The sequence below is a fragment of the Oratosquilla oratoria genome, chromosome 16 (assembly GCF_046742065.1).
Source record: "Oratosquilla oratoria isolate Oo_2021 chromosome 16, ASM4674206v1, whole genome shotgun sequence".
Classification (NCBI taxonomy): domain Eukaryota; kingdom Metazoa; phylum Arthropoda; class Malacostraca; order Stomatopoda; family Squillidae; genus Oratosquilla; species Oratosquilla oratoria.
The window spans coordinates 59,925,382-59,946,358 of record NC_134792.1 but is presented as its reverse complement, the minus strand read 5'-3'; the positions used below and the strand labels follow the sequence as shown (position 1 = coordinate 59,946,358).

At 38.1% G+C, this 20,977-nt stretch overlaps 1 protein-coding gene across 4 annotated transcripts in view; it reads left to right on the top strand.

Moving 5' to 3' along the window:
• Tsp26A (Tetraspanin 26A) overlaps positions 1–19,793 on the top strand; it is a 28,407-nt gene extending 8,614 nt beyond the window's left edge. The window contains exons 4-10 of one of the 4 annotated variants that reach the window (XM_076199954.1): positions 1,424–1,498; positions 2,110–2,208; positions 4,342–4,470; positions 4,638–4,688; positions 11,845–11,961; positions 14,320–14,436; positions 15,836–19,793. In XM_076199954.1, coding sequence (XP_076056069.1) covers positions 1,424–1,498; positions 2,110–2,208; positions 4,342–4,470; positions 4,638–4,688; positions 11,845–11,961; positions 14,320–14,436; positions 15,836–15,904 — 657 coding nt within the window. In that variant the 3' untranslated portion in view covers positions 15,905–19,793. Of the gene's footprint in view, positions 1–1,423; positions 1,499–2,109; positions 2,209–4,341; positions 4,471–4,637; positions 4,689–11,844; positions 11,962–14,319; positions 14,437–14,475 lie in introns of all 4 variants that reach the window. The other 3 variants (XM_076199956.1, XM_076199955.1, XM_076199957.1) reach the window with 3 other exon arrangements.
• The last annotated feature ends 1,184 nt before the right edge of the window (positions 19,794–20,977 follow it).

Here is a 20,977-nt window from a genome sequence, read left to right as displayed (position 1 = left end):
ATATTCATTTCTATCCCTATTTTTAGCTTCTCTTCTCTTATCCATTAGTTCGAATATTTCCTCTGTTATCCATTTGTTTTTCCTCCTATTTTCAGGAAGTACCTTTTTATTTCCCTCTTCTATTGCTTCACGTAACCTTTGCCACTGAAACCCCGGATCATTTACATCCCCTTCTTCTCGCAGCACTTCATATTTATTTTCTACTGTAACCAAATACCTCTGTTTCAAGTCTTAGTCCTTTCTCAACACACTTACTTCTCTTCTCAGTCTCCCCATCTCCTTTCTTAATTTCTTCAATTTTATTCTAATATCTGCAACAACTGGCACATGATCACTATTACAATCTGCTCCTGGGTATGTTTTTACCTTTATCACTGCATTTCTAAATCTTCTGTTGATAGTAAAATAGTCTATTTGATTTCTTGCTGTATCTCCTTGTGCCTTCCATGTCCATACCCTTCGTGGATGTTGCCTAACGTATTCATTACTATTTGTTGATGTTCTATGCACCAGCTTATCCATCTTTCTTCCCTGTCATTTCTCTCTCCTAACCCAAATGGCCCCACAACCTCTTCTTCTCCACCTGAACCCACTTTTGCATTTACATCACCCATAACTATCTTAACCTCTTGATTTCCACATTGTTACATTGCTTGATCTAACTTGTCATAGAAATCATCTACTATCCTTTCCTCTGCTTCTGCCGTGGGAGCATACACCTGTATTAAACATATGTCAAAAGGTTTTCCCCTGAGTTTTACCAAGAGCACTCTGTCTGACACTGCCCAGAGTCCCTTCATAGTACTAGCAACCTTTTTGTTCATCATTATTCCTACCCCTTTTTCTGCTCCTTTTCCAGAATATACAAATACTCCATGCTCATTTTTCACCTCTCCCACTCCTGGCCACCTAACCTCACAAAGCCCCATAACATCTATCTTCATTCTGTTCATTTCTTTCCATACCCCCATAATATTTTCCCGCTTGGTGTAATGTTCGGACATTCCATGTAGCCATTCTCAACTTTTCTTTGGTTACAACAGTCACCGGATAACGATCAGAAACCGCCTGCTGTACACTATGTTCCCGACCAAGCTAGGTACTCTCCCTCCTTTCTGGAAAAAGACTCCCATTCACGCTGTTCACTTCATTTACTCTTTGGTTTTGCTCCATAGTTAATCTTGGATAAATACGTAGTAAGGGCTCCAATCCTTTTCTACGGTGACTGGCCGATTGCCATTTACATGCCTGGTTTGCCCTAGATGTGTCACTCATCTTGCTATCACACCAAACTCACCAAAGTCCTCTGACAAGTAGAGTACATATACTAAGCTTGCTGTTCTAGTCTTCATCTAGTAGAGCTGGCACTGCTCCATGCCACAGGAATACTCATTAATAATTGTTCCTTGTTGATCTCTTTCAGTATGCTATATTTCTTGCCATACTTCTCTTGCTGGAGATGACTGCTGGCATATTAGGATTTATCTTTAAAGACTGGGTAAGTAGTATTTTTTGTATAATTTTCTTGAAAAGTATTGGTTGTGTATGGATGATGCTGTGATGAAAGGGAGTGGGTTGGGGATGGGGGGTGAGGGAGTATGCATGAATGGTAGTTTGACGCAGCCTGAAGGGATTTCTTCTCATCTTCTCTTTTTCTACATGAAGGGACACCGATTAAATGAAGCGACCTTGCTTTGGATGTGCTGTGTCATGTTACATTGCCTCTGAACCAGGGCAGTGGGTGAAATGCAGGGGTGACCTGTCATCCAGGAGGAGGCAAGAAAAGAGGGAGGGAGGGGCGTGAATGGGAGTGGAGTATGTGGTGATGGTATGGGTGGGAGTGGATTTTATGCCTTTGTGTTTTTTGGCTACCTCCCTTGTAAGGAGGAAAAAGCTGTTGCCATATGTATATACTTGAAAAGTGTAGTGAGAGTGTATGCTTTGACTTGGCTACCCCCTAATGAGGGGAAACAGGTCTTTTGGTATGCATGAAAAGTGTATGGAACTACTTTATAGGCTTTGTAAAGATTTCTGTGTTTGACAAAGGAGTGATTGTTCCTCCTGGGATTTGTGGAGTAGTGTCAAATATTTATATTTTTGTTGTTACAGATAAAAGCTCAAGCAACAAATGGTTTCCAGGCATTTATTGTACATTATAGAGATGATCCAGACCAACAGAATCTTATTGACTGGATTCAAGAAAAATGGGTAAGTAATTGTCTTTCATGGGCATAGAATTTTTATATAACCCATGTTGTGCTTGTCATAACCCATCCTAATTTGATGTCTTTTTTATCCCAAGAACATCCAACATCATTAGTTTGTGTAGGGATTTGCGTCATTCAAAGGATTACAAAGGCGGAGCATGCCGACAGGAGACATTTTGGTCCGTATCTAGGTCGGATGCGAAAAAAAAAAAATAACAAATAAAAACTATAATAATGTAAATAACAAATAAAATGCATAAATAAATGCATAGGTATAGTTAAATAATAAACAAACAGGTAAATAGTAAATAGTAATAAATTGACATATAACTAATAATAAATGAAAATCAGAGACAAATGATAACAAAACAAAAACAAATAACATAAAATAAATTATAATTATTACAGCATCTTGCTTAGGTGTTTATCTAAATGATTCTTAAAGCTTCGAACTGAACTACATTGCACTACCTGTGCAGGAAGTTTATTCCATTCATTAACTACACGGTTGGCAAAGTTGTTTCTACCTACTTCCAAATTGAATCTATTTCCGGACAGTTTGAGACCATTGTTTCTTGTTTGATTCTCATTCAATGTGAAAATTTTGTCACTTTTGACGTCAATTCCCTTTAAAATCTTTAAGACCTGTATCAAGTCACCTCTGAGTCTACGCTTTTTTAGGGAAAACAGATTCATATGTTTTAGTCGATTTTCGTATGATTTATTTTTTATATTTGGAATCCGTTTTGTGGCTCGCCGTTGTACTTTTTCCAGTCTGTCAATGTCTTTAATGAGATTCGGTGACCATACGGAAACACCATATTCCAAATGTGGACGAACTAACGATTTATATAGCTTGTTAATGAGTGATGGGCTTTTGAAATCAAAAGATCACGCAATCAGTCCTAGAATCTTATTTGCTTTCTCAGAGGCTGAAATACACTGCTTAGATGATTTGAGGTTGTTACTGATAATTACGCCGAGATCTTTTTGACTATCCACTTTTGTTAATGAATTTCCAAATAACTTGTAATCGTACTTACTGTTATTTTTACCTATGTGCATTACCTTGCATTTACTTGTTAAATTTCATTAGCCACTTTTCAGACCATTGCTGTAATTTATCTAAATCTTCTTGAATATCTAATTGGTTTGAGTGATCATTTGCCACTCCGCACAGTTTTTTCATTTAAAACAACTCTGTTTTCGACCATTCAACCAATTACTAGTCCAATCTAATAGGCTACCACTTATTCCGTGTAAAGCTAATTTAGTAAGTAGTCTTTCGTGTGGGACGGTATCAAAAGCTTATGCAAAGTCTAGATATATTAAATCTATATAGTTTCTTTTGTCATAATTCTTTTAAAATGTCCTAATTTTTATTTCATTGGTGATAATTAGAGGCAAGTATGGAAGGTGTTGTAAATTGTGATTCCCTTTAATCTATGTGTAAAGCAAGGTTTACACGCTACGATAAACTGTAGTAATTTATTGTAATGAAAAGGTTGTTACAATTTGTCATTACGTATAAACAGGAGATCGTAGCAATTTATCACTATGATCTCCTGTTTACACGTAATGACAAATTGTAACAACCTTTTCATTACAATAAATCGCTACAAGTTATCGTAGCGTGTAAACCTTGCTTTAGGCTCACTTACCATAAATAATTGATGATAGATACTTCTACCTTTCTTTCCCTCCAATGCAGCCATGGTTGCTATGTGGGATGTCTGATGGAGGGAGAAGTAGTTTATAGTGGAATAGCTAGTGAAGTTGATGTGTGCCTAGAGGAAGGGAGTACACTGGTGGACATGAGTTCATGTATAGGTTGTAACTCAATAAAAATATAAGTGAGTTTTTCATTTTTACTCAACTCAAGCCTAATGTTATTAATATTACTAATACTTACTCTCGGTGGATAAATTCTCTTTGGTGGAGATGAGGTATTTTTTATCTCTATACTAGATGAACAGAAATTTTTATGGTAATAGATAAATACTAAATGATGTCTAGAATTTATATTCAGTAACCCAAGAGGGTTTAGATGTGTGAAATGGGACTTTGCTTTGCTCTCCTCTACCCTACCCTAGTTTTGTTTTTTTAATTAATATGTCAAATGCTCTTTCTATAGCTGCACTGCTGTGGTATTGAAGGTCCCAAAGATTGGGATCGAAATGTTTATTTCAACTGTTCGTCAGAAGCTGTTGGGTCAAGGGAAGCCTGCGGTGTCCCCTTCTCATGTTGTAAACCCAAACGTAACGTAAGTCAACTTGTGTTCAAATGCATTGTTTAGTTTGTAGTAAATAGGAATGCCTGTATAACCTGTGTATTTGCAATATATGTCTTCTACAGCTCTTATAGCACAAAAATGTATACATATGTATGTACTTTATATTTTGGTTATTATTGTTGCTCTGAATATTACAGGAGATAATAAAAAACAAGCAGTGTGGGTATGATGTGAGGAAACCAGACTATGTAAGTATTTGAAGATTTATGTTTACCTTAATATTTTAATCAACTTTGAGTGAAAGGATTAAGAAAATTGAAGTGTAGACAGTAATTGTAAGGGGGGGGAGCATTTGGTATATGTATGTATGTATGTATTTATCTATCTAATTAGTTAATTATCTTAAGCAAGAATAAAAATGAGAGAGATCAGTGGGATAAAGAGGACATTGGATGCATGAGGAATATCTGTTGAGCCAGAAAGAGAGTGTGAAGATACAAGGAGAGAGATTGGAAGTGGGTCAAGGAATGATAGAGCTGCAAATTGCAGCCAAATCACTGAACAATTACTCCTGAAAAAAAAAATCCATAATCCACCAAACTCCACCTGAATCCAACCCAACAGAAATCCCATACAAGACAGATGAGTCACATTAGCGTAACTATATTCTGATCACCACCTAAAATGGTACCAACACAGAATCAACCTTGCAACAATCACCAAATTCCCAAGGTGCAACCATCACATATAAAACACAGAACACATAATACTACACTGTCACTCACCCACTACCTACAGACAACAATACAAGAACTCACCACAGAGTGACTGATGGTCTGAACTGGTAGCCCTGGCCTACTGTTTGATGGCTGTGGATCTTTTGCAAGGGATAAACAAGTCAACAGTTTGATTTGTGGACAGAGTGTGAGTAAATGCAAAAATTTCTGGAGAGGTCATTTGTAGGTTCTGTTGGGGAATGTTGTATTTTGGAGTGTTCAGTAGAGTTAGGTTAGTGAGCTGTTCTAAGATTTCATTTCTTCATTGTACTTCTGGTCGAGTGTGGAGCCAAATGGAGTAGTAGGCATTTTGGTGTCCACCTAGTATGTGGTGTTAAGTCATGAGTGATTTGACTTCGGGTGTGTACTTGTACTCCATGTGTCTTCTTCAAGATTGATTGATTGATTCGTGGGGTGTTGATGTGGTTGGTGGTTTGTAGATGTTTGTGGTGTCTATTTGGATTTGTATAGTGATTATTTGTACCATAGTGTCTCTGAGTGATGATTTAATTTCTTATATATTGGGGAATGTTGTGGTTTTGCTTGTTAGTGTGATGAGTCTACTTTTGTGTTGTGTTTTGTCTTCTGATTGTGGCATAGTCTGAAGGCTGGTATTGTGGTCACTGGTGAGAGTTTTGTTTTTGTATTAGTGCTTTGTAAAACAAAGCACTAATACATACATACATATACCAAGGCTTTTTCCCCCTTACAAGGGAGGTAGCCAAAAAGGAAAAGGCATAAAATCATTCCCACCCATTCCATACCTAAATACACTCCACACCCCCTCCACCCTCCCTCTTATCTTAGCACCTCCTGGATGACGGGTCATCCCTGCACCTTGTCCACTGCCCTGGGTCAGAAACAGTGTCGCAAGACACAGCACATCCACAGCAAGGCCGCTTCATTAAAGGAGAAGACAGGGAGAAATCCCTTTGGGCTGCGTCAAATTTTGCTCACACATACTACCTCATCCCCCATCCCCCAGCCCATTCCACCTCATGCATCACAACATCATCCATATACAATCATTCTTCATTCACCCCTGTCTTCTGTCCTCTCCCCTCCTTCCTCTACAGACATTTCCCCCTTCACCCCATCCATCCACCTCATCCTAGGACGTCCCCTCATGTTCACTCCCTCCACATCTGCATTCCATACCTCTTTTACTAGTCTTTCTTCACTCATTCTTTTCATGTGTCCAAACCATCCTAATACTCTTTCATCAACCCTATCTCCCAACTCCCTTTCCACCCCAGTTCTCCTCCTCACCTCCTCATTTCTCACTCTATCTAGCCTAGTAACCCCCATCATACTTCTCAGACACCACATCTCAAACACATTCAAACTCCTTCTCTCTTCCTCTCTTATGTTCCATGTTTCTGCCCCATATAGTGCTGTTGGCACAATCACTCCTTCATATAGTCTCCTCTTAGCATCCATTCCCAAATGTCTATTCCTCATTACACTCTTCAATCCACCAAGGCATTTACTTGCTTCTCTCAATCTACATTCTATCTCCACCTTCACTCCACCTTTTCCTGCCACATTTGCACCCAAGTATCTAAAACTGTCCACTTCCTCCAGTCTACTGCCACTTTCACCCCTTGTACATCTCATCACCTTACTTTTACCCACATTTATCTTTAGCTTTCTTCTATCACATACTCTCCCAAACTCTGTCACCAACTTCCTCAATCCCTCCTCCGATCCTGCCACAAGCACAGTGTCATCCGCAAACAACAGCTGGCTCACCTCCCACTTTTCTCCATTTTCTTTAACCATCTCCAATCCCTGACCCACTACCCTTACATTTACCTCTTGCACTACCCCATCCATGTATAAGTTGAACAGCCAGGGCGACATAACGCATCCTTGACGAAGTCCCACCTTTACCTCAAACCACTCACTCTCTCCATTTCTAATCCTGACACAAGCTCTACTACTCTCATAAAAACTCTTGACAGCTCCTAGAAGCTTTCCTCCTATCCCATATATCTGCATAACCTCCCACAGTGCCTTTCTGTCTACCCTATCGTAGGCCTTTTCCAGATCCATAAAAGCCAAACAAACATCCTTCCCCTTTCCTATAGCTTTCTCACATATCTGTCTTACCACAAAAATCTGATCTACACAACCTCTACCTGTCCTAAATCTACACTGTTCCTCACCAATTACTCCCTCTGTTCCTCTCCTAATCCTCTCAATCAAGATCCTCCCATAAGCCTTCCCAACTACACTTAACAAACTAATCCCTTTGAAACTACTACATTGACACTTGTCCCCTTTTCCCTTGTAAAGTTGAACTATACAGGCACTCCTCCAGTCCTCCGGCACTCTACCCTCTCTCCAGCAAACATTAAATAACCTCACCAGCCAGTCCACCATCACTGTACCTCCTTTTTTTTTAGACATTCTGCATGGCATCTATCCAGACCAGGTGCCTTACCTGCTTTCATCATCTAAACAACTGTCTTCACTTCATCCTTCCTTATTTCTCCTCCATTCTCCTCACTCATCATGGTCATTTTCTTAGCATTTCCCACTGCAACTATCTTTCCCTCCCTATCCTCCTTCACATTTAGTAACTCCCTAAAATATTCTGCCCATCTTCCCCTTACTGCCTTCTCTTCCATTATCATCTCTCCATCTGCACCTTTTACCTTTTCTTCTCTACTTGATTTGCCTCCTCTTCCTCTCTTAATTTCTTTCCAAAACATCTTTTTATTACTTTCAAAATTTTGTGTCATACTCTTACCCCATTTCAAAGCACTAATACAAAAACAAAACTCCCACCAGTGAGTAAATGCCTTGGTGGATTAAAAAGTGTAATGAGAAATAGACATCTGGGAATGGATGCTAAGAGGAGGTTATATGAAGGAGTGATTGTGCCAAAAGCAATGTACAGGGCAGAAACATGGAACATGAGAGAGGAAGAGAGAAGGAGTTTGAATGTGTTTGAGATGAAATGTCTGAGAAGTATGATAGGGGTTACTAGGCTAGATAGAGTGAGAAATGAGGAGGTGAGGAGGAGAACAGGGGTGGAAAGGGAGCTGGGAGATAGTGTTGATGAAAGAGTATTAGGATGGTTTGGACACATGGAAAGAATGAGTGAAGAAAGATTAGTAAAAGAAGTGTGGAAGGCGGAGGTGGAAGGAGTGAATATAAGGGGGCGTCCTAGGATGAGATAGATGGATGGGGTGAAAGGGGCTTTACAAAAGAGAGGAAGGACGGGAGAGGACAGAAGATAGGAGTGAATGGAGAAGGGCTGTGTATAAATGAGGCTGTGATGCATGAGGGGGAGTGAGGAAGTATGTATGAGAAAGAATTTGACGCAGCCCGAAGGGATTTCTCCCCGTCTTCTCCTTTTCTGCATGAGGGGACGGAGAGGTGGGGTTGCCGAACTTATGAAGCGGCCTTGCTGTGGATGTGCTGTGTCTTGTGACACTGCTTCTGACCCAGGGCAGTGGACAGGATGCAGGGATGACCCATCATCCAGGAGGTGCCAAGATAGGAGGGTGGAGGGGAGTGGAATATATGGGAAATGAAATGGGTGGGAGTGATTTCTACGCCTTTTTTCTTTTTGGCTACCCCCCGTGTAAGGGGGAAAAAGCCTTTGGTATATGTATTAGTGCTTTGTGTATAATTTTATTTTATATATTTCATTACTATTATTATGGCTATATAAGGAAAAAGAAGCCTGTTTGTGTATGGATGTGTGTGGTTTGTATGTATAAGATTTGCTGCAGCTATATATGGTTGATTATGATACCGATGTTTTTATGTAGTATGTTTATTTTGTTTTGGTGTAAATTTATTCATTTTATTTAAGGGTTTGGGTGTGTGCATGGAGCAGGATCAGTTTGTTGCTATTTTTTAGTGTTAGTGAGTGTGGTGCATTCAAGGTTGACCCAGAAGTGGTAGTTGTTGCACAAGAGGTGTGTGTGTGTGTGTATTTACCTAGTTGTATCATACAGGAAGGGGAGCTATGCTTGTGGTGTTCCGTCTTTGTATCTCGCAGTGTTTGTGTGTGATATAACTTGCATTGGGGGATGTTTATGAGCCTTCATTTGTTTCTATGTTGCTAGCTTGCTGAAAATGAAAAGGGGCAGAAATAAATGTGCTGCTGTCCTTAACAGAAGAAAAGAAAACCATAGAATGAGAGGATGCTAAAACGTTTTAAAAGCATGAGTGAGCATTGGACCTGTTCTGGGGACCAGGTACTGACCATTTGGGGCTGCATCTTGAAGTGGAAGTAGGGAGCCTACAAACAGCCATGCATGTTGGTTGGGAAGGCTGTTCTATCCAGGGCAAGTGTACCTCTGTATGGCTGTCCTTTTGTTGTGTCAATGTGGCCAATTAAAGGTTTATTGGTGCTATATATATATGTGTGTGTGTGTACATATATATATATATATATATGTATATATATACTTGTATATTTTGGCAGCAGGTTTTCCTGTAGACATATTTCATAGAAGGAATTTGTCTAAATACATATATATATACATATATGTGTGTGTGTATATATATATATATATATATATACAGTCACTACCCGAGTTACGATGTACGTGAGTTACGACCCCCCGTACTTACGACCACATCTAGCAGATGCCTATTATGAGTTTACTGTACATGTCTGGCAGCACAGCGTGTAAGATAGTTGTGGCAACCGGCATCGCGTACAGCAGTTATGGCAGAGATGGAAAAGTTGCTATACACGTGGTTGGAAGATAATAGGCAAAGAAATGTGAGAGTGACGTTGCAAGCAGTGCAAAGTAAGGCTACAAGTTAATTTCACATGTTGAAAGAACGTGCAGGTGAAGAGTACGCTTCACATGAGTTCATAGTGAGTGCTGGGTGGTTTCGTTGCTTTCGAGAGCGTTACCAGGTGAGGCTGCTAGCAGTGATGCGCCTGCAGCTAAGGCATTTGTGGAAGAGTTTGATAAATTATGGATGAAGGATATTTACGTACTTACGACCACGTCTAGCTGATGCCTAATGTGAGTTTACTAATACGAATACACTATAATAAGTATTTTCTTTCTTTAACTTACCATATCATATTAACAACTAAGCAACTGAAAACAATACTGTATACAACTGTAGGAGAGAAGCCAAATGCAGAGTATGGGATCCAATGTATTTAACGTTTCGCCCACCAGGGCTTCTTCAGAAATAACATAGTGGACAAACATCTGACTCCTTATATAACCCGAGCTTGTGGGGAGAAACGAACATGAAACTGGTGTTAAAAAAAAAAAAAGACAAGAACTTCACACCAGTCTTAATGACCCCCTTATGGGTCAATAGCCTTAAAAAAGTCCACTATGTTATTTCGGGAGAAGCCCTGCTGGGCCCAACATTAAATACATCGGATCCCATACTCTGCGTTTGGCTTCTCTCCTACAGTGCTGTTGCAGTCGTTGCTGCTTTTACTCAATGCTGTATACAAAGATAAATGTACTGTACCTATATCTCACACTTAGAATGGATTGAAATGGATAAGAAAAATGTATCTTAAAATTCACATATATTTAGAGTACATACAGCAATTGAAGAATTAAGAAAAAATAATTAAAAGGAAACTACAATTTAAAAAACTTAAAAATTGTAAGCAAGGTTATATTTAATACATGTGTGTGTGTGTATATATACAGGTATAGTATATACATACAGTACCTGCATATGTATATATACTGAAATACAGTACAGTATTAGAACATTAAGAAAATAGAAAAAATTATAAAAATGAAACTAAAAAGCATTGATAAATAAACAGTAAACAGCTTGTATTTAATAGTATTCAATAGAAAAAGTTACTTAAAAACACAACAGATTGATATCATGTATCTTAGAGTAGAACCCTCGTGTCGGCCATTTTGAATAGGATCCGACTTACGACTGGTTGGTCGGAACCTATCTAGGTCGTAACTCGGATAGTGGCGGTATATATATATATATACGAATAAATCACAAAAACACGTGATTCACAAATTGTGTAATAAAACCACTTGGAAATTAAAATGAAAGGTGACCGAATGTTTTTGTCTATTTAAGACATTTTCAAATTTGAAAATGTCTTAAAATAGACGAAAACGTTCGGTCACCTTTCATTTTATTTTCCAAGTGGTTTTATTATTCACACATACACACACACACATATGTATATATATATATATATATGTGTGTGTATATATATATATATATATGTATTTATATATATATATATGTATTTATATATATATATATTTATATATATTTATTTATTTATTTCAAGGATAGCTAGAGAATGTGTGTAGCTCTTGTTGAACCTGGGTGTACTCATTCTATCGGGCCATATATATTCATACTCTGATTTGGTTAGATAATATTCTAGTGCATTAAGGTGATCTTATGGAAATGGTGATTCTTAAACAAATTAACAGCATGATCTAGGTAATTGCTTTTAAATTTGGGAAACTTATTTGCCTGTACTGTCCATAGACATTAGTGAGAGAAATTTTGGTGGTACTGTACTTTTATTTTGAACTTACTTGTGCAAGAAGTAGTTATGGATAAGAGTAATCTAACTTGTAACATTTGGGTAATGTACATAATTTGTGGTGGCTATGGTTGTGGTTGGCAGCAAGGTGACCGGTCCTTGGTGATATATGACCGCGGATGTCTGCGGGCGGGAGAGGAATGGATTGAATCCAACTTGGTGCTTGTAGCTGGTGTAGCGGTGGGCATTGCAGTCCTTCAGGTAGGAAGACTCTTTTCTCTTTTTCTCTTTTTTATCTGTAATCATACGTTTTTAATTCCCCACAAGAGTTACTCAACCTAGGTTCTTCAAAGGTAAGACAAGCATGATGGCTTTCATTGGTGCATGAATTTCTGTTGACATATGAAACTAATCTTGCATGTTTGTAGACTAACCAGGTTTGTTTAGAATTGCCACAGTGGAAAAAATGTCATCAGGAGGGCTGCATATTTAAAAGAAGAAAATGTGAATCATTATTATTTTCTGAGGGTTTGCTCAAAGTCATTGAATGATAGGTAAACCTCTAAATGTATGAAGTTAGAGTTGCTGAAGACTTCGTACACTTGGAATTTGTGAACTTAGAGGATACTTTCTCCAAAAGAAGCAGTAATATCAAGGAAAGTTTGCACTAAGTTTTAAGGTGGAGCAAAAGTCTTTTGAGGGGTTCTGTAAAAGAATATAATCATATTCTTTTACAGAACCCCTGGCTGGCAGAGTGGATTAAGGCATTGTCACCTACAGCGAGGGTTGAGGGGATGGCGGTTCAACCCCTGCCACTAGCGAAGTGGAATCAAGGGCATGGTTCATTAAATTCCACACTACAAAGTCCTCTGTGAGGGGCACCATCCTAGCCTCCCAATAGGGGGGAGTTTGTGACATTAAACCATAAAAAAAAGCACAGAACAAGCCTCATGTTATGCACAATAGTCACTATCTTTTCTCCATTTTTGTATTGCTCCAACACCTCTGGCTTCTGGCTGATGGGCAGTCATTGGGGACATTGTTTGTATCAGTAAAGGTGGATGGATGCTTGGAAGCCATGGTGAAGGTACAAGAGGCTTCATCAAGGAGAGCCATTCAAAATTTTCTTGGCTGATCAGGATACAGTTAGGGCTCACTTGAAACTGACCAAGTGCTCTCCGATATACTGGCGCTGGTGCACTGAATGTGTCATTGCAGTGCATACACACCACCCAGGAGGTGCACCAGGAAGCATAGTGGGCTGTTGTGTTTACTGTTCTCTTATATGTGTACAGCCAATTACTAATTTACCTAGAATAAATTTACTTCAATTTTTTTTTACATTGAACTGAAAATGCTTACCTAAAATCTATGCATTTAGAGGTTTACCTGTATGTGTATATGAATTTTGTTTTATCATATTCTGCTGTGACATGATTCTTTGCTATACATGGCTTAGAAAATGGTGTTGGAGATTGTGTAGAAGTTTGCTTTGATGCAAGGAACTTAAGCTTGTGGATGCATTGAAACAGGCGTGAAGAAGTTGCATTAGTTGCTTGGTGTCAAAGCTATATTCTTCTCTCATTTTGTGTATCTCATTGCATGAGTAGTAATGGTTGAACTAACAAATAGGCTGCCTTAGTTCAAATGAGCACACCATTCCTTGTTTACTGATGGAATCCATACACAGCATCAAAAATTTTACTCCACGTGCTTACTCGTGTCTTGTTAATTTCTTTCAGCGTATCCCAAAGCTTATAAACTTTATCATATCTAAAGGTGCACATCATCATCCTTTGGACTTCTTGCACATCCTGTTCGTAAAGGGGTCTGTTATTCATTGAAGTTAATAGTTATAATTGTATATGTATGGTTGTTACCATTTTGCTTAATTTTGCTTAGACTGAGTATATAGTTACTATGAGGTTATAAGGGATGGTGTAACAGACAGAAAAAAATTTAATGGTGAGTTTGTTGGGAAAAAGAGGATGGAGAGGAACAGGTAGAAAGGTGTGGGCAGTGTGGAGGTAGAACATTGACAAATGACTAGGATAATTAAAGCTCAGTTATGATAAAGGTGTATGAGAGGTCCAGGTGTAAAGGGTAGGAATAGGTTTTGGGATACAGGAAGCAGTGCAAGGGGAAGTTATGTGAAATTTTGTTAAATGATTAGTGGGAAGTAATGAGAAAATTAGGATATTTGCATTGATGAGAAACAATGTGTGTGCTTAGGAAAGGTATAAGATGTGAGCAAGAATGTGAAATTAATTGTTGTAGTAAAACTAGTCAAGAAAAAAACTCGGAATAAGACTCCAGTCTTTCCTCTTCCCACCCATGTCAATGTGAAATTAGTTTTATTTATTTATTATTATTTTTTATTTACTTTTTTTTTCTCTCTCTCTCTCTCTCTCTCTCTCTCTCTCCATAAAACATTTGAAGCATTATTGAATTGTAACACCCCCCTTTCACTTATTGTCAGTAAAGTTTGGTTCTGCTATGTAGGAATTTAGGAATAATCACTGTGTGAAACAAGTCCAAGGGGTCATGGTGTGTGTAAATGTTCCTGAGTATGACTGCTGCATGTTTAAATTCCCTTTTGTTTCAACCCTGTCCATGCAGCATTTTGAGGTGACACAAATCATATATGACAAAGGCTGTCTGCAAGCTGGAGAAGAGTGGCTACAAAGTAACCTTCTTATTGTAGCTGGAGTTGCCGTAGGAATAGCTTTCTTACAGGTAAGGTTCCTCATTCTTCACTTGTATACATTTTTTCAGGTGGTGGTTTGGAAAGCTGCATAATGTATCTTGTCAACAAATTGAAAATAAGATATTGATTTACATGTGTCTTGCTGCGTTGACTCTGACCTGAGCAGTGTGGGAAGGAACAGACATGACTCTTCATCTTCTAGAAGCCAAGATGGGAGGGACAACAAATGGATGTGGGGGGGTGTATGCTCTGACTTGGCCTCACCCTTATAAGGGGGGAAGGGCCTTTTGATATATGTATTTACAGTGCTATGATTTGGCACTCTTTGGAGGGTTTTTCATTGCATCTGTGTTACACAAAGAAGAATACATGTGGTGGCCTTGCAAAATGGATGTTAGGATTCTTTTTATCTTCAAAACCAATCAGTGCCCACTAGGCATTTTGTCTCTGAACTAGGTTCAAAATAATAGAATAACAATTGCTTTTTCAAGTTTCATGGAATAGAAACCAGCACCCCGACAGTGAATGACAACAATCATTGGGTCACCCCATGAATCTCTCTGGGAAGAAATGTTAGACTGAAGTCTGTGTTGTACCAGAGTGGAATGGTTTCTGTGTCATTGGATTATGATAATATGAGGAGGGGAGTAGTTGCCAGTTACTGACTCTCCTTATGAGAAAAGGTGGAGGAAATACAGTCAGGTCAATAGAGATCTTGGGTCGGGTCCACAGACTGAGTGTCACAGGATAAGATAGGCAGTATGGGAGACGATTCTCTGATATGCATCTTGCAAGACCACCACATGCAGTTACCTGTCATTGGTTCCTTGGTCTAACATAAATGCAAAGGTGTGGGGTTTTGGAGTTGAGAGTGGAAGGAAGTCAGCCAGTTGTTGTTTGCAGATGACACTGCTTGTAGAGTTAGAGAATAGACCAAAGCAGTTTGAGGCAGAATTTGGGAGGGTATAGGAACTTCACTGGCTGAGTGGGTTAGGGTGTTGTTACTTGTGGAGAAAGTCAAGGGGATGGCGGTTCGAATCCTGCCACCGGCAAAGTCGAACCAAGGGCATGGTTTATAATTCCATGCTACAAAGTCCTCATTGAGGGGCACTGTCCTAGCCTTCCGATAGAGGGGAGTTTTTGACATTAAATCATATTATCATGTGAGAAGAGAAACCTGAAAATAAATGTGGGCAAAAAATGTAAGAGGTACAAGGGCTGATGCTGATGCTTTTCCTGGTATCTTCAACAGCCACAATCCAACCTTCTCTATCCTTTTATGTTCAACAAATCCTTGGGGAAAAAAAGAGGGGTGGGCAATGGTGTTTCACAGGATCTTTTTTCTTCAGGAGGATAATGTTAGAATTGTGAAGATAAATGCACATTTTGATTTAAACTATGGTACTTAATAACCATTGGTTTTTACAGATATTAGGAATCTGCTTTGCCCAAAATCTACGCGCTGATATCTACGCTCAAAAGGCCAAGTGGAATTGACGGTTAGCACCTGCTGCGGTTTAGCCTTGAAGCCACACCACAAAGACAATAAGGGTAACCTAGAAGAGGTCCCTTTCAAGTTGGGGTTATGGAAGCATTTGAAGCACAAGGCACCCAGTCACCCTTGCTCATTTCAGTGTTTGCATTTCATTGCAATTTTCCAAAAACAAATATTCACCCTTTATTTTGATTAGACTGAAGGAGGTTGTATCAGTTTGAAAGTGCTATGTACATTAGTTTTATGCATTTGAAGACTGAAAGATGTTTTTAATTATTTTAATATTCACTCAAGTGTTAGGTTTTAATAGTTCAGTTCTCTCAATCAAACGACCTCCTTTTGGTATATGTACAAAGCCATATTTGTGACTGATTCAACCAACCAGTGTCTATTAGGCGGTGCATGCATTTGCCTAAGCTCTTATCCCCTTCTACTTGAACCAAACAGCAAACCTTAACACCAGTTTCTAAGCTGAACACGTTCAACTAAAATCTTTGAGGCAAACCGTTGCAGGTGGTTAAATAAATGACAGAGTCTTTTTTTTTTTTATCTAGGTCTTGTAGAAATACACATAAGCTTTAACTTGTAGCAATTGTAGCATTAGTGAAGGGTTATTGAGGAACCACTAGATCTATCAGTATATCTTTTATTGCTTCAGATCTTATACTTAGGCATTTATGTTTCTCCACATTAATGCTTCCCTGGTACTCAGATTGTTTTTAGATTTTCTACCCTACCCACTCTTATCCCTTGCTTCATGAAGTCATTGCCTTATCCCAGGCATTGTTGTGCACTGGAAAACATTGAGGGGAGATTACATACAAGTCTCTCCTCAACCTTGCATATCAGGTGCTGACCAGTGCATAGCTTGAGTTGGTGTTTCGTTGAGAGATCAGTGCCAAGTTTCTTTCATTTGCATCCAGTATCCATGACATCTCAGCAGGAATGCTGTTTTCGAAGGTTGAGAAGAGTATAGATATGTGTGTACTCTGTGGGTATGTATGAAAGTATGTACAAATATTCACAGCTGTTTTGATGTACATTTTGTCAGTGATGCATGATGAAATGAATATTCTCAAATGTCCGAAAGTGCATACACTCACACGTTTCACATGTTTACTTGAACATGTACCCACAAAAGTACACACATGTTGTTTGTACAGATTCCATACTAAGATAACATTTGTAAATAATGCACAACAAAAGTACATATAGGAGCATAACATGAAACCCAAAAGTGCACAATACATAAAACATGAAGCAGAAAATTGTATAGAAGAGACATAAAGATGCATACATTTGTCAGTTCTGCGGGGGGAGAGAAGTGATAGTATTTAAATGGTATGTATGTGATTTATTAGTTGATGTTTTGTCATTATGCTAAGATATAACAGTATTTCTACTTAACCACGCGAACAAAACCAGATTAACAAAATTTATCCGTTAAGACCAATTTTTAAGATGGATAAATCTATGTGGTGACTTATGCTGCGCAAAGCCAAATCTCTATATTCATGTAGCTAATGTTGCACAAAGAGAACAAGTCTTGGCACAAGTTACAAGTATTTACTCGGCATTTCATGAAATTTTATAACCCACCTCCCACCCCATGTTTTGAAGTGGTTACTGGGCATCTTGTAAATAGGAAGGAGAGCTTTTTATCTTAATGAACCCCAAAGGTACACATTTACATGCTCTTTCTGCATGTACACACACACACATACTGTCAAACCATTCTTTCTCGATAAGCTCATTGAAGGAATGCAAACACTAGTATTGTTAAATGTACTAGATAGAAAATTTGGAAAATGATGGTAATGTATAGTAGAATGTTAGTAATCCATTACATGAATACAAGAGGAAGGTTCTTAACCTGTGATTACGGTGCTGGAAGCAGGGAGGCATGGAAGGTGCAAGGGAACAAGACAGTTACGCATAGAAACAGGTTAAATCTATACTCCAAACATCTAAATATAGGTTGTAATTTAACACTTCAGAATTCACATTGCTTCCTGACCAACATGGCTGGCCGATAGGTTGGTAGGAGTATTGAGGCTTTAGGTATTTGGAATAATTTCAGGATTATTTTGTAGAGAATTTGTCATTATATCAGAAAGGCCATTACTTCTTGCTTGTGTATCATTAAAAAAAAAAAATCTTGGCAATAACAAGAAATTGCAGTATATTACAATGATTCGTAACTGAAAGCATTTTTAATTTACTCAAGTTTTAATTATATGATTTAAAATGTGAATTAGTTTCTGACTTTTTTGGCAACATATTCTTCCAAATATCATGAGCATCAACACAGATACTACTCTCAGATAGCTTGAACTTCTTCATTGTTAACACGATTAACCTGTTACTCACTTATGATACATCAAAAATAGAAGGCTGTTTTACTCGTCCCATTCAACTTTGTGATACTTTTCCTGCTCAGAAGCATTATTTAACAGTACAACTGCATATAATGTTGAAAGTGGTATAATGCAGCTTTATCAATAGCACTGTCTCAATGTTAGATTCCATGCCTTCATTGTTTGCCAGCACCTAATTGTGTGTAAGGAACTGTAGGCTGCTTTTTGTCAGTTGTAGACTTTTTAATGTCACTTCCTATCATTCCTTCAAAGTTTGTGTCGAAGATATTCTGGACTTTGCCAAAGCTGATTGACTTTACTTGCAACCTGTTATTTTTTTATATTTCCATCACAGGTTTGAGAATGTATATTTCCAGTAAATATTGAGGTTAATTTCTAGAACTAGCCAAAATTCAAGTGTTGTTTTATCAGGTTATTAGATTTTGTCCCCCCATTTGTTGAAAGCCAAGATCAAATTGAATTCAATCATCTATTATGTTTTTTCTAGGATTAAGTGAAGTGATCAAAGATATCATTTTTAAGAATCTCACAGTTGTGCTGAAAGTCAACAGTAGGTGAAAAAAAAACACCTTAGAACCTGTATATTTTTATTATTTTTGCATAGTTTATATGTTCCCCAAGTCTTATTTTTTTTTTTTCCTTTTTGTATCAAAGCAGACCCTATAAGACTTGGAAAGCCAGGTTTAATTATTAACTGAGGAGACAGTTTGTATATAATGCATTCTGCTGTCGACAAGTGTACATTGATTTAAGTGAATATGAGTGGAGTGCTGCCGTGTAGAATGTGTTATTCGTAAATGAATGATGCAAGTACAAGGATTTTGATATTATCCGATGCCCAATGGAAGCGAAATGTAGTAGTAGCATTGAGCTTGGGAACTTCCGAATGAAACTCGTTGTTGAATGTGGCATTAAGGATGACTTGTGTATAGTATGTTGTTTGATGGAATGAGAAAATTTTCTTGTTCTTTTTATTATGTCTTCAGTAGTCAGATTGTGGCAACCATGTCAATATACAACAAGTTCCATTTCAAAGGAACTGGAGGTTTTTATATGGTGCATGTTCTTTGTAATGCAAATCGGAAAGGTGTATCCTAGTTCATCCCAGCTTATATATGTGAAGTAAATGGTTTAGGGTACATAGGACTATCATGTATCATGTGTACTCTTTGCACACAGAACATTTAAGTCATTAATGTAAGAGACATCCTTTAGAATGACTGTGAAAACGTTGTTCAGTAGTACCCATTTTGGCGTAACACTGAACCATTGTGAATGGCTGGGACACCTGAATGGCAAACAGATGGCTTTAGTTATACTGTATATTCCTGGTTCTTTTGTAGTCATTTAGAACTGGAGATAGAAAAATGTTTGGAGGTATCATTCCTTAACTAAATGAACATGTTACAATAAATAAAAATCCGTTCTTGTCACAATGTTATATATGTCTCCAAGTAAAGTATATGTACTCGTGTTTTATATTGTAATAAATGTCTTTATGTATGAAATTTTATTTCAACTTTCATTTTTTAATACCCTGAACTTGTTACCAAAAAGAAACATGCTTTTTCTAGAGTAATGGTAACTCCTAACCATTACACTCTAAGAATTTGTATCTTCTTAGACAAGAGACCAATTTACTTCGACCAAGTGGATGAGGGATGGGGGGTGAGGAGTATGAGAAATAAATTGATGCAGCCCGAAGGGATTTCTCCCTGTCTTCTTTTCTGCATAAGGGGCCACACAGAGGGGGGTCGCTAAATTAATGAAACGGCCTTGCTGTGTCTTGTAACACTGCTTCTGACCCAGGGCAGTGGACAAGATGCAGGGATGACCGGTCATCAAGGAGGTGCCAAGAAAAAAGAGGGTAGAGGGGAGTGGAGTATGTTGGGGCTGGAATGGGTGGGAGTGGTTTCTATGCTTTTTTCTTTTGGCTACTTCCCATGTAAGGGGGAAAAAAAAACTTGGTATATGTAAGTGGAATGGTTTGCCCCAATTCATGTCTTCATGTTGGTTTGGTGAAAACGGGCATGTAAGGGTGTGGACAGCAGGAGATACAAATGAACCTGTGAGTGTTTTTTCTATGGAACTTATACTTGAGGGTTGATGTTTCTTTTTTCCCATAAGGTGTCTGGGTTGAGATATGTTACAACTGGGTTAGCTTCCATTTTGATATTTCTTAGGCACTGTTCCAGCTTTCATAAAAATATGGCTACTGTTTAAACCTTGTTTTCCAAGAATAATTAAGGGAAACACAAGTATAGAATAAGCATTTATTAACAAAGCAATAGGAACAATATCCACCACATTAGTCTCCTCCGCATCATCAATCTACACATTACAGTTCAGTTCTGTGTAAAACAAAACTGGATATCCTCTTGGTAAATGCTTCACCATTATACCTGTTCCACAAATATTCTTTAGTTTTCTATTATATGTGTTTTTCCACTACCTTTACAAGTACTGTACGGTTAGTTCTCTCCCAAGACACTATAGTTTAGCTGACACAATCCTTCCTGGACTAAACTTTGATTTCAATCTAAGGATAATTAATCTTACAAATTTCCTGAGTATTAACTTTCTTAGTTGTAAACTTAGTATAATTGGTAAAAATTCAGAATAAATTGAATTTAACCATCAATACCAAAATTAATCTTTTTTTTTTCTTTTTTTTTATTAATACATACCTATCACTTA